Source organism: Microcaecilia unicolor, chromosome 12 (assembly GCF_901765095.1).
Source record: "Microcaecilia unicolor chromosome 12, aMicUni1.1, whole genome shotgun sequence".
In the NCBI taxonomy this organism is placed as follows: domain Eukaryota; kingdom Metazoa; phylum Chordata; class Amphibia; order Gymnophiona; family Siphonopidae; genus Microcaecilia; species Microcaecilia unicolor.
In genome coordinates, this window is record NC_044042.1 from 87817306 (window position 1) to 87830139 (window position 12834).

At 44.6% G+C, this 12834-nt stretch overlaps 1 protein-coding gene across 1 annotated transcript in view; it reads left to right on the top strand.

Annotated features, from left to right (window-relative positions):
* Window positions 1-12834, top strand: part of FEZ1 (fasciculation and elongation protein zeta 1) — a 99016-nt gene that overhangs the window by 42537 nt on the left and 43645 nt on the right. Inside the window, 3 exon segments of the mRNA XM_030221134.1 lie at window positions 1601-1687; window positions 7283-7376; window positions 7379-7447. Of these exon segments, the coding sequence (XP_030076994.1) occupies window positions 1601-1687; window positions 7283-7376; window positions 7379-7447 (250 nt within the window).

Consider the following 12834-nt stretch of genomic DNA (forward strand, 5'->3'; position numbering starts at 1 on the left):
TCCCATTTCACTTTCCCTTCCCTCTGGTCTGACCCAGTATGGCTATCCTTATGTTCTTCACCACTCAAAATATTATATTTTCTCAAAGGCCTGATACAGAGCATTCACTATCCGCTATCGTTATGGAAGCCTCAATATAATGCAGTTTTAAATTATTACTTAATTTATTTAAGGAATAAAATTATCCAACATCTACATCATCCATGCAAAAAAGTAATTGCCCCCTCAGTTACTCAATCAACCAATTAAGTTTTCCATCCCTAGTCCATGATCCTGAATATTTTTTGCATTGAATTTTACTGGTAATCATGTGACGACTTCTCAGTTCTTCTCAGATCATTTCTCATTCTTTTTACTCCATGAGTGCCAATTCTGTTATAGAACCTAGGGCTACCACAACAGCCCAGCGGTACTTCCCACCCCTAGCGTGCCGTCATATCCAGTGCTACAAAAATATATTGATTTTTGTAGCGCTGGAGTATACCCGGCGGTAATTGGGCAGTGCCGTGTGCTGCCAGGTTAGCGTGGGAGTCCTTCCCACCACCTCAATGGGTGGCGGTAAGGGCTCCCCCTCAAAATGGCCGTTCGGCAAGTGCTTTACTTGCCTGCATGGCCATTTCCTGCAGGGCCTCAGCATGCATGAAAACCACGCGCCGACACCAGCGCAGGCCCTCTTTTACTGCAGCTTGGTTAAAGGGACCCTTAGTTGTAGCTCTATAGAAATGATAAATTGTAGTAGTAGTAGTGTTTCCTTTCAAATTTCCTAGCATCTGATTATTCTGACCACAGATGCATCCAGTCTAGGCAGAGGAACTCACCTCCCAAAGCTGCATATATTAGATCCTTGCTTCTAGTAGTCATAGAATATTCCTAAGCAGACCTCCCAGGCAAAGCTACTGGTTCCCAAATCAACTGGGGATATTTCAAAGTCAACCATTTACAGCCCCAGAGGAAATCCTGGTCTTTGCTTCCTGATCATAGACCGTCTCTGTAATGCAGTTAGTAAAAAACAAAAAGGAGCAGAAGATGAAAATGTAGATTTGACCTCTAACAAAAATGTTTGTTTTTTTGCATGTGTTCCATGCATTGTAATTGTTCATGTTTTGCTCTTTTTCCTCTCTGTTTTGAAGGCAGCTCTTATCAATATGGCTCATTGTAGCTCCTTGTCATCAAAGAATAGTAATTACTTAGCTAAAACATTTGGGACCCTGTTTACTAAGGCACGCTAGCGTTTTTAGCTTGCGCTAAAAATTAGAACTCGCTAACACTAGAGACACCCATATATTTCTATGGGTGTCTCTAACATTAGCACATGCTAACTTTTAGTGCGAGCTAAAAACACTAGCGCGCCTACAGCACAGCTTAGTAAACAGGGCTCCTGCTCTCTTACGACAGCTACACACTTACCCTCCATTTGGGACTTGTTCTTCCTCTAGTTGAGCAAGTTAATCCTTAACGTATGGAATGAATTGAGGAACAGCAGGAAACCCCAGTAAAGCTTTGGAAGAGTCCACTGACCCAGCATGTACCACAGATCATGTATTTACTGCTGGCATCAAAGGAATAACAACTATAGATAAACAATTATCTTTTTTTTCAGATCCACGAGAAAGAGGAAGAGGAGCTAAATGAGAAAAGTGAACATGACTCTGGTATTAATGAGGAGCCTCTAATCACAGCTGACCAGGTACATGTGCTTTTCTGCATCTATTCCTATGCTCCTTTGATACCTGTTTCCATCCTTGTGCTCTCGCATTGCCTCTTTCTGTCACTGTGCTCCCAAAATTTGAGATAGCTGAAAGTGGATGTGCATTGGGAACAGATGGGATATGTCCTAAGATACTATCAGGCTCATTTTCGAAAGAGAAGGACGCCCATCTTTTGACACAAATCGGAAGATGGGCGTCCTTCTTCCAGGGTCATCCAAATCGGTACAATCGAAAGCCGATTTTGGACGTCCCCAACTGCTTTCTGTCGCAGGGATGGCCAAAGTTCAAGGGGTGTATCGGAGGCGTAGCGAAGGCGGGACTTGGGCGTGCCTAACACATGGGCGTCCTCGACTCATAATGGAAAAAAAAGGGCGTCCCTGATGAGCTCTTGGACAACTTTACCTGGTCGTGTTTTTCTTACGACCAAGGCACAAAAAGGTGGCTGAAATGACCAGATGACCACCGGAGAGAATCGGGGATGACCTCCCCTTACTCCCCCAGTGGTCAGTAATCCCATTCCCACCCTGAAAAAAACATCTTTCAAAATATTTTTGCCAGCCTCAGATGTCATACTCAGGTCCATCACAGCAGTATGCAGGTACCTGGAGCAGTTTTAGTGGGTGCAATGCACTTCAGGCAGGAGGACCCAGGCCCATCCCCCTCCCTACCTGTTACATTTGTGAAGGAAACAGCAAGCCATCCAAAACCCACATCTAGGTGCCCCCCTTCACCCATAAGGGCTATGGTAGTGGTGTACAGTAGTGGGTTTTTTTGGGGGGAGGTTGGGGGGCTCAGCAGACAAGGTAAGGGAGCTATGTTCCTGGGAGCATTTTATGAAGTCCACTGCAGTGCCCCCTAGGGTGCCCGGTTGGTGTCCTGGCATGTGAGGGGGGGGGCCAGTGCACTACAAATGCTGGCTCCTCCCATGACCAAAGAGCTTGCATTTGGTCATTTCTGAGATGGACGTCCTTGGTTTCCATTATCGCCAAAAATCAGAAACGACCAAGTCTAGGGACAACCATCTCTAAGGACGACCAAAATAAGATTTGGGCATTCCCGACCGTATTTTCGAAATGAAAGATGGACATCCATCTTGTTTCGATAATACGGGTTTTCCCGCCCCTCCATCGGGACGTATTGCGAGGACGTCCTCAACAAAACTTGGGCGTACCTTTTGATTATGCCCCTCCACGGTACCTTAGAGGTTCTGTCTTATCTACTAAGACCTCTGCTCAAACAGGCCTGAAAGTGGGTACATTTTGTTCCTATTTCTAAATGGAAATAAGTTGCTTACTTCAATTGTGTGTAAATTAATAGAATCAATATAAAAATAAAGGAAAGGACGGTGATTATGTTGAATTCAGTCAGTTGTATGATCCAAGACAGCATGGTTTTTTTTTACCAGTTAATGATAAGGTTAAATAAATCAATTTGACTAAGTGATTGGGGAAGGCATTGGATGTAGAAAGATAGAAAAATGAAGGCAGATAAAGATCATATGGCCTTATCCAGAATCTGCCCCCCCCCCCAAAAAAAAAAGGGTACAGCCCTCAGTAGTGTACAATCAATATATATAAATAAATCTTGAGAGTTCTCTAGTGGTCTGACTCCAGCAAGTCTATGCTACAGGAGGAAAAAGCCTCACGAAACTCAAAAGTCGCTAAAAGCATCAAGAGCAAGGCTGCTTCATCATTGGGAGAATGCTTAGCTATACAAATGCAAAAATATATATTACTCAAATTTCTATTCCACAGTAGTAGTGTGAAGAGTTACTTAGCTTCAAGCCGGTCTTTCTTGTTCTCCTCTTATTCAAACTAACGGACTGTGACCTACGGTGGCCAACATTTTGTCGCCTGCTTTAGGGTTCACTGGTCACCAGAATCTGCCCATCCATACATCTGCTATCCCTTCCTCTACCTTAGAGATCCTATGTACTTGTCCCAAGCTTTCACTACCATCTCTACTGGAAGGCCGTTCCACGAATTCATCACCCTTTCCATGAAGAAGTATTTCCTCAGGTTGCTCCTGAGTCTGTCCCGTTTCACCTTCATCCTATGCCCCCTCATTACAGAGCTTCCTTTCAAATGAAAGAGACTCGCCTCCTAAGTCATATCTTCTTTCACCTGCCTTTCTTCCAAAGTATACATATTGAGATCTTTAAGTCTATCCCCATACGCTTTAAGAGAAAGACCACTGACCATTTTAGTAGCTGCCCTCTGGACCAACTCCATTCTTTTTGAAGGTTCGTTCTCCAGAATTGTATACAATATTCTAAGGGGCCCTTTTACTAAGCTGTGGTAAAAAGTGACCTGAAGCAGTGTAGACACGTGGATTAGGCGCAACTAAATTAGATTTTAAGATTCAGTTTCTTGACCTGCAGAAAGGGCAGAAAATAGAGTTGGTAAAGGATCAGACAGTGAGTATCAGGATCTGACAAAATACGAGGAAAGGGTCTAGTAAAAACTTCAGAAAAGCTAAGGATGGCGGATGGCAAGATGATGACTGGTAAGGATGGTTCAAACAATAACGGACTACCATACAGATGATCTAGAATACCCAGTCAGCAAATACTGTAGTATAAATCTCTTCACTCTGCACTGATGTTTCCAAAAACTGAAAACTAAAATGTGGAGGAAAAAGGCCTCAAAGGTCTGTCATGCTCACTGACAAATGTCAGAACAATTTTCAGCACTGCCATAGACTATCCTTCATCATTGGCCTAAAAAAACCTCCAAAAAAATCTAAGGGCCCTGTTTACTAAGGTGCAATAGCATTTTTAGTGCGTGCTAACGTTAGAGACACTCATATATTTCTATGGGTGTCTCTTGTGTTAGCACGTTCTAAAAACGCTAGCGCACCAATAAACAGGGCCCTAAATTTTTATTTTTAATGTCCCATCAATAGTCTTCTATATTTTCACCATTTTTCATAAAATCAGCGTTGCTCATAGCCATAGCATAATGTATTTGCAAACACTAGTAACACAGTAGATGATGGCAGAGAAAGACCTGTACGGTCCATCCAGTCTGCCCAACAAGATAAACTCCTATGTGCTACTTTATGTGTATACGTGACCTTGGTTTGTACCTGCCTTTTTCATGGCACAGACCGTAGAAGTCTGCCCAGCACTAGACCCGCCTCCCACCACCGGCTCTGCCACCCAATCTCCACTAAGCTTCTGAGGATCCATTCCTTCTGAGCAGGATTCCTTTATGTTTATCCCATGCATTTTGAATTCCGTTACTGTTTTCATCTCCACCACCTCCCTCAGGAGGGCATTCCAAGTATCCACCACTCTCTCTCTGAAAAAATACTTCCTGACATTTTTGGAGCCTGCCCCCCTTCAATTTAATTTAATGTCCTCTAGTTCTACCCACCTTCCTGTCTCCGGAAAAGGTTCGTTTGCGGATTAATACCTTTCAAATATTTGAACGTCTGTATCATATCACCCCTGTTTCTCCTTTCCTCCAGGGTATACATGTTCAGGTCAGCAAGTCTCTCCTCATACATCTTGTAACGCAAATCCCATACCATTTTTGTAGCACTAACCATTAAATCATTTTGCAGATAAGTATTTGCAAACACTAAACATTAAATCATACGACAGATAAGTGCCATATAATTTAATGTTTAGTGTTTGCAAATACATTATGTTATGACTGTGAGTATTGCTGATTTTATGAAAAATGGTGAAAATATAGAAGACTATTGATGGGACATTAAATATAAAATAGAAGAATATTAATGGGACATCAAAAATAAAAACAAATTAGCTTTTTTGGAGGTTATTTTAGGCCGATGATGAAGGATAGTATGTAGCAGTGCTGAAAATTATCCTGATACTTGTCAGTGAGCATGACAGACCTTTGAGGCCTTTTCCCTTCACATTTTAGTTTTCAGTCTTTGGAAACATCAGTGCAGAGAAGAAGATTTATACTTCAGTATTTGCTTACTGGTAAGGATGGGACATATCCTATACCGTTTCATGTCATTACCAAACAAAAATGAGCACAGAAAACATGACATTTTGGGCCCCTTTACCAACCTGCGGCAAAAGGGGGCAGACACTGAAGTCTCGCTTTCCTACAAGAAATGGCCGTGCGGCAAGTAAAGAATTTGCTGCACGGCCATTTCGGTGGGGGGGGGGGGGGGGGGAGCCCTTACCACCACCGGTGGGGGGGGGTGGGGGGGGGGGGAGCCCTTACCACCACCCATTGAGATAGCAGTAAGGGCTTTCGCATTAACCTGGCGGTAGCCGGGCAGCCCATAGCACAGCCTGATTACCACTAGGTACACTCCACTGCCAGTGGTGTAGCTAGGTGGGGCGTCAGGGGAGTTGCGCCGACACCTATTTTTTTCATCATGTTGCACTGAAAATGTGTGCCGGCGCCAGCGGAAGTCTGCTCTTGCTTCCCCCCCCCCTCCCCCGTGCCGTCAACCTCGCTCCGCTTCTGTCCAGCGCTACAAAATAAATAAGGGACCCTTTTACTAAGCTGCCTAAGCATCTATGCACGCCAATATGAGCCGAAATGGAGCTACCGCACAGCTACCACGTGGCCCTTGCAGTGATTTCATTTTTGGCGTGTGTCCGCTACGTGCAATCCACCACCCTAACCACTAGGCCACTCCTCCACTGTTGCTACTATTTGAGATTCTACATGGAATGTTGCTATTCCACTAGCAACATTCCATGTAGAAGTTGGCCCTTGCAGATCACCCATGTGGCGTGCAGGCTTCTGCTTCTGTGAGTCTGACGTCCTGCACGTACGTGCAGGACATCAGACTCACAGAAACAGAAGCCTGCGCAGCCTTCTACATGGAATGTTGCTAGTGGAAGTATCAACATTCCATGTAGAACCTCCATAGTAGCAACATTCCATGTAGAAGTCGGCCCTTGCAGATCACCCATGTGGCTGCGCAGGCTTCTACATGGAATGTTGCTAGTGGAATAGCGTTGCTAGTGGAATAGCAACATTCCATGTAGAATCTCCAATAGTAGCAACATTCCATGTAGAATTTTCAAATCTCCAATAGTAGCAACATTCCATGTAGAATCTCCAATAGTATCTATTTTATTTTTGTTACATTTATACCCCGCGCTTTCCCACTCATGGCAGGCTCAATGCGGCTTACATGGGGCAATGGAGGGTTAAGTGGCTTGCCCAGAGTCAGAAGGAGCTGCCTGTGCCTGAAGTGGGAATCAAACTCAGTTCCTCAGTTCCCCAGGACCAAAGTCCACCACCCTAACCACTAGGCCACTCCTCCAGATCTTTAAAAACTCATTCATTTACAGATATATGTAATTGATGGTGTGATAAAGAATATTACTATAATTCTCTTGACTAATATTATTTGATGTAAGCTCCTGGAATACAGGATTTTTTTCTTACTGTAATCCACTTAGAATCCTAACAAAAATTGGTGGAATATAAGAATTGTATAGCATAGCAATAGCTATAAAGCCTGCCGGGACCAATGTGGATGAAATATTGTATATGTCCATTTAATTTGGCAAAACACTTCTATTATGTCTTAGAGTAATTTGCTTACTGACCTGCATATTCTACTTTCAGGTCATTGAAGAAATTGAAGAAATGATGCAGAATTCTCCAGACCCTGAAGAACTGGAAGAGGTGGAGGAAGACGAAAGCTCAAAGAGTTCATCTCAGCAGATGCCATCCTCTTACAGGAAATGCAGGCTCTGACACAGACCGTTAACAACAACTGGTCTTCTGAAGGTGAGAACACAAGAGCCATAGGCACCAAGTATATGAGGCTTGGTGAGGCTAAGCCTTCTCCTCAGTCCAAAAAATGACTTCCCCCACTTCTGCTCCTGCTGTGGCCAGTTTCCCGGTACAGCAGCAGTATCAATAAACAAAAAGTAAAGAAGCACATGAAGCCACTTCCTGTATGCACATAGCTGAGAGCTCGGTTTGGTCCCACCCTTTCTGATGCACACTTCCTGTTTGAGAGCAGGCGGTATCTGTAAAGCAAAGGCGTGCATACAGAAAGTAGCTCTGTGAAAGAGGGAGGATACTGGACACTGGAGGGGGGAGGAGAAAGTAGTAAGATGGAGGAAAATGGACACAAGATAGAGAGAGAGGAAAAGGAGGAGTTAGGAGCTGGTGGATGGAAGGCAGAGAGAAAGGAGATTGTGGATGGAAATGAGTTGAAAGAGAGAGGGAGAACAGCTTCTGGATGGAAGGGATTGAAAGACACAGAGAAGATATTGGATGGAAGGGGGTTGAAGAGAGAGGAACTTCTGTATGGAAGGGGGTTGAGAGAATGGGTTGATGTTGAGAGAAATTTCCATTTAACCCTACTCTTTGTTTTCTATCTTTTAACCAGTTTCCAGTCCACAACAGAACATTGCCTCCTATCTTATGATTTTTTAATTTTCTCAGGAGTCTCTCATGAGGGACTTTGTCAAAAGCTTCTGAAAATCTAGAAATACTGTATCAACTGGCTCGCCTTCATCCATCCACATGTTTATTCACACCTTCAAAGAAATGAAGCCAATTTAGCAGGTTGATTTCAACAGAAATTGAGCTGCTGAACTAGTTATAAAAACCCACCAAAATCACCATCAGGGGAATTTTCGAAAGAGAAGGGCGCCCATCTTCCGACACAAATCGGGAGATGGGCGTCCTTCTCTCAGGGTCGCCCAAATCGGCATAATCAAAAGCCGATTTTGGGTGCCCTCAACTGCTTTCTGTCACGGGGACAACCAAAGTTCATGGGGGTGTGTTGGCACCGTACCGAAGGCGGGACTGGGGGTGTGCTAAGAGATGGGCGTCCTCGACCCATAATGGAAAAAAGAAGGGTGTCCCTGACGAGCATTTGGCTGACTTTACTTGGTCCATTTTTTTTCATGACCAAGCCTCGAAAAGGTGCCCGAACTGACCAGATGACCACCAGAGGGATCGAGGATGACCTCCCCTTACCCAGTGGTCACCAACCCCCTCCCACCCCCACCCCCAAAAAACAAATTTTAAAAACATTTTTGCCAGCCTCAGATGTCATACCCAGCTCCATCACAGCAGTATGCAGGTCCCTGGAGCAGTTTTTAGTGGGTGCAGTGCACTTCAGGCAGGCAGACCCAGGCCCATCCCCCCCCCACCTATTACACTTGTGGTGGTAAATGTGAGCCCTTCAAAACCCACCCGAAACCCACTGTACCCACATGTAGGTGCCACCCCTTCACCCATTAGGGCTATGGTAGTGTGTACAGTTGTGGGGAGTGGATTTTTTTTTGGGAGGGTTGGGGGGGGCTCAGCACCAAAGGTAAGGAGCTATGCACCTGGAAGCAATTTGTGAAGTCCACTGCAGTGCCCCCTAGGATGCCCGGATTGTGTCCTGGCATGTGAGGGGGACCAGTGCACTACGAATGCTGGCTCCTCCCATGACCAAATACCTTGGATTTGGTCATTTTTGAGATGGGCGTCTTCGGTTTCCATTATGGCCGAAAACCGGGGATGACTATCTCTAAGGTCGACCATCTCAGCATTTCGGTTGACCATCTCTAAAGTCGACCTAAATGTTGAGATTTGGGGCGTCCCCAACTGTATTATCGAAACGAAAGATGGACGCCATCTTGTTTCGATAATAGTGGTTTCCCCGCCCCTTCGCCGGGATGTCCTTAGAGATGTGTGTCCCTGTTCGAAAATGCCCCTCTATGGGTCAAGGCAGGGTACAATCAAACATTTAACAATAAAAAAACAAAACATAACAATGCACAAACTTGGGAAAATACAGATGGAAGATAAAAGGCGAACAATAATAAACCTGAGTGGAGGAGTGGCCTAGTGGTTAGGGTGGTGGACTTTGGTCCTGGGGAACTGAGGAACTTGAGTTCAATTCCCACTTCAGGCACAGCAGCTCCTTGTGACTCTGGGCAAGTCACTTAACTCCATTGCCCCACTTCTAATAAATATGTTTATGCTTATTAAAACATTTACCATCTGTCAAGAAGCATCAAAGTGGTTTACAGGCTAAAATAACATAAAATATATAAACAACTAATTACAAACAAAACAGTGAACTTATCTCATGACAACAATCAAATAACATTCAAATTAATTACTTTCCTTTGTCTAGGGTGTTTGCCCCTCAACGCCCATCATAGATTCAGTTGTCATAATCCTGTATTCAAATACCCTAGAAAAGAATATGTCTACACAATCAGAGCAACTAGATAAAGATCTGGTTACAGATTTTAGCAAAGCCTTTGTCACTGTTCCGCATAGGTGACTGATAAATAAACTGAATGCCCTTGGTATGGTCCCTAAATTGGCAGACTTGGTAAGGAACTGGTTAAGTGGAAGGAGGCAGAGGGATAGTGGTAAATGGAGTTCACTCTGAGGAAAAGGATAAGTACATAAATATTGCCATACTGGGAAAGACCAAAGGTCCATCAAGCCCAGCATCGGTTTTCCAACAGTGGCCAATCCAGGTCACAAATACTGGCAGATCCCCAAAAAGTGCAAAACATTTTATACTGCTTACCCAGAATAGTGGATGTTATTTATGGTGTGCCGCAGGGATCAGTCCTGGGCCGACTCTTTTAACATTTTTGTGAGTGATATTGCAGGACTGTCTGGTAAGATTTGCCTCTTTGTGCATAATACCAAACTCTGTAATAGGGTAGACACCCCAGAGGGTGTGGATTGCATGAGGTGGGACCTAGTGAAACTTGACGATGGTCCAGAAATTGACAACTAAGCTTCAATATAAAAAAAAACAGGATCATGCATTTGGGCTGGAAAAAGGGAGCAGTATAGTATAGGGGATGAAGTACTTCTGTGTATAAAAGAGGACGGGATTCGGGTGTGATCACATGTGGCCAGACAGTAGAAAAGGCGATGGTCAAAGCCAGAAGGATGCTCAGGTACATAGGGAGAGAATGGCCAGCAGTAATGTGTGCAATTCTGGACACAGCACCTTCCAAAAGATATAAACAGGATAGAGTCGGTCCAGTGGGCAGCTACAAAAGTGGTCCGTGTTCTCTGTCATAAAGCGTATGGGACAGACTTACAGAGGCAGGAGAGGGAATATGATAGAGACGTTTAATATCTCCGTGGCATTAATGCATAGGAAGCGAGTCTATTTCAACTGAAAGACAGCTCTGGAATGAGAGTGCTTAGGATGAAGTTAAAAGGTTGTAGGCTTATGAGTAATTTACAGAAATACTTTTTACAGAAGGGTTGTGGATACATGGAACAGTCTCCTGGGGGAGGTGGTAGAAACAATGACTAAATCTGAATTCAAGAGAGTATGGGATCTATTGCATGCAGGAGGGGAGGAGACAGTGGATGGTATGGATGAGCAATTGGATGGGGCCATTTAGCCTTTATCTGTAGTCATTTTTCTGTTTCTATATCTACCTGGTTGTGCTTATAAGCATCTACTTTCCTTCAGTAGCCCAATTATAGAACCCCCCCCATGTGCCCTGTAGTATCTGCTGTTTTAATCATTAAAGCAGGATATTCTGTCACACATTAAATTTAATGTGTTCCTCCTACCCAGGTCGCTGTGCGGTCTTTGTTCCATTCCACGTTTTGCATTTAACCTGGGAATTGCACACAGTAGGGTCCCACAAGCATCCACATCAGGGGCGTAGCTACTATGGGGCCACGGGGGCCTGTCCCCCGTAGACTTGGCCCTGAAACCCCCCTGCCACGACCCTCTTGACCCCCTTCCCACCGCCAACCCTCCCCCCGCTAACCCGCCGCGTTACCTTTGCTGGCGGGGGACCCCAACCCCCGCCGGCCGAAGTTCTCTCCTTGGCTGTGCGGCATTGCTTGCTGAATGATCTGATCAAGTTTTTGTGCATGCGTCTGACGTCCTGCATGTTGTACGTGCAGAACGTCAGACGCACACATAGAAACTTGATCAGATCATTCAGCAAGCAACGCCGCGCGGCTGAGGAGAGGACCTTCAGCTGGCGGGGGTTGGGGGTCCCCCGCCAGCAAAGGTACGTGGCGGGTTGGCGGCGGGAAAGGGGGTCGAGAGGGTTGCGGCGGCAGCAGGGGGGGTATGAAAGTTGACAGCGGCGGGTGGGCAGGGGGGGTTGACGGTGCCGGGGGGGGGGGTGCTAAATGTGCCCCCTCACCTCGGGCTCTGGACCCCCTCCCGTCAAACTCTGGCTACGCCCCTGATCCACATTGTGTAAACAGCAGCATTTTATGTGCAGATTGGCATACATTGTGTAAATGCAGTTTTTGAAAGGGGGGTGTTTACATGTAGTGATGCAGGGGGTGTGGTCAGGCATGGAGTTGGAGTGGTTTTGGGCAGGGAATCTTGTTGCCTTCAATTTCCCATCTTACCTGATCACCATTCATATCTCCCTGTCCCTCATCCTCTCAGCCCTCTTTGTTCCTCACCTAGCCCACCCCTCCCTCATCCCTTCAGACTGTCACTGAAATACGTTTTGATGTTTCACTTATATTTATTTATTTATTTATTGCATTTGTATCCCACATTTTCCCACCTATTTGCGGGCTCAGTGTGGCTTACAATACATTGTAAATGATGGAAATACGATTTGTTACAACTCAGTTATGGATTACATTGTGAGAAGTAATGCAAGACAACGTCAAAGTATCGTTAGGGAATAGGACAAAGGAAAAGAACAATGGAACAGTGGAAAGAGACAACGGGAAACTGATAGGGTAATAGAACATTAGCAAGAGAACATTCGGTATAACATTTTTCTGTGAGTTAAGGTATAAATGTGATAAAATTACGGGGGATGAGAATTCAGAAGAGAATGTATTGGTGTATTTCTGAACAGTGAGTGTGGACTTCATGTGTTTTGATCCTTACAGTAAATTTTATATATGCTGTTACTTATCAAAATTTGCTTATTTCTGATCTGACGAAGAAGGGCCACCTTCGAAAGCTAAGCTAAAAATGTATTAAGTTAATCCAATAAAAAAGGTATCAGCTTATTTTCTTTCTTCTGGTTTTATTTTATTCTATTTCTATTGATTACCATCTTACAAGGGAATCCACTTTAATGAAATAAGATCTAGGCATTGGCATGCACAGCTTCCAGGAGACAGACTTAAGTGTCTGCTTGAAAGGGCAGGTATAGTGACTGAGTTCAAGTCCACCTTGCCCTAAG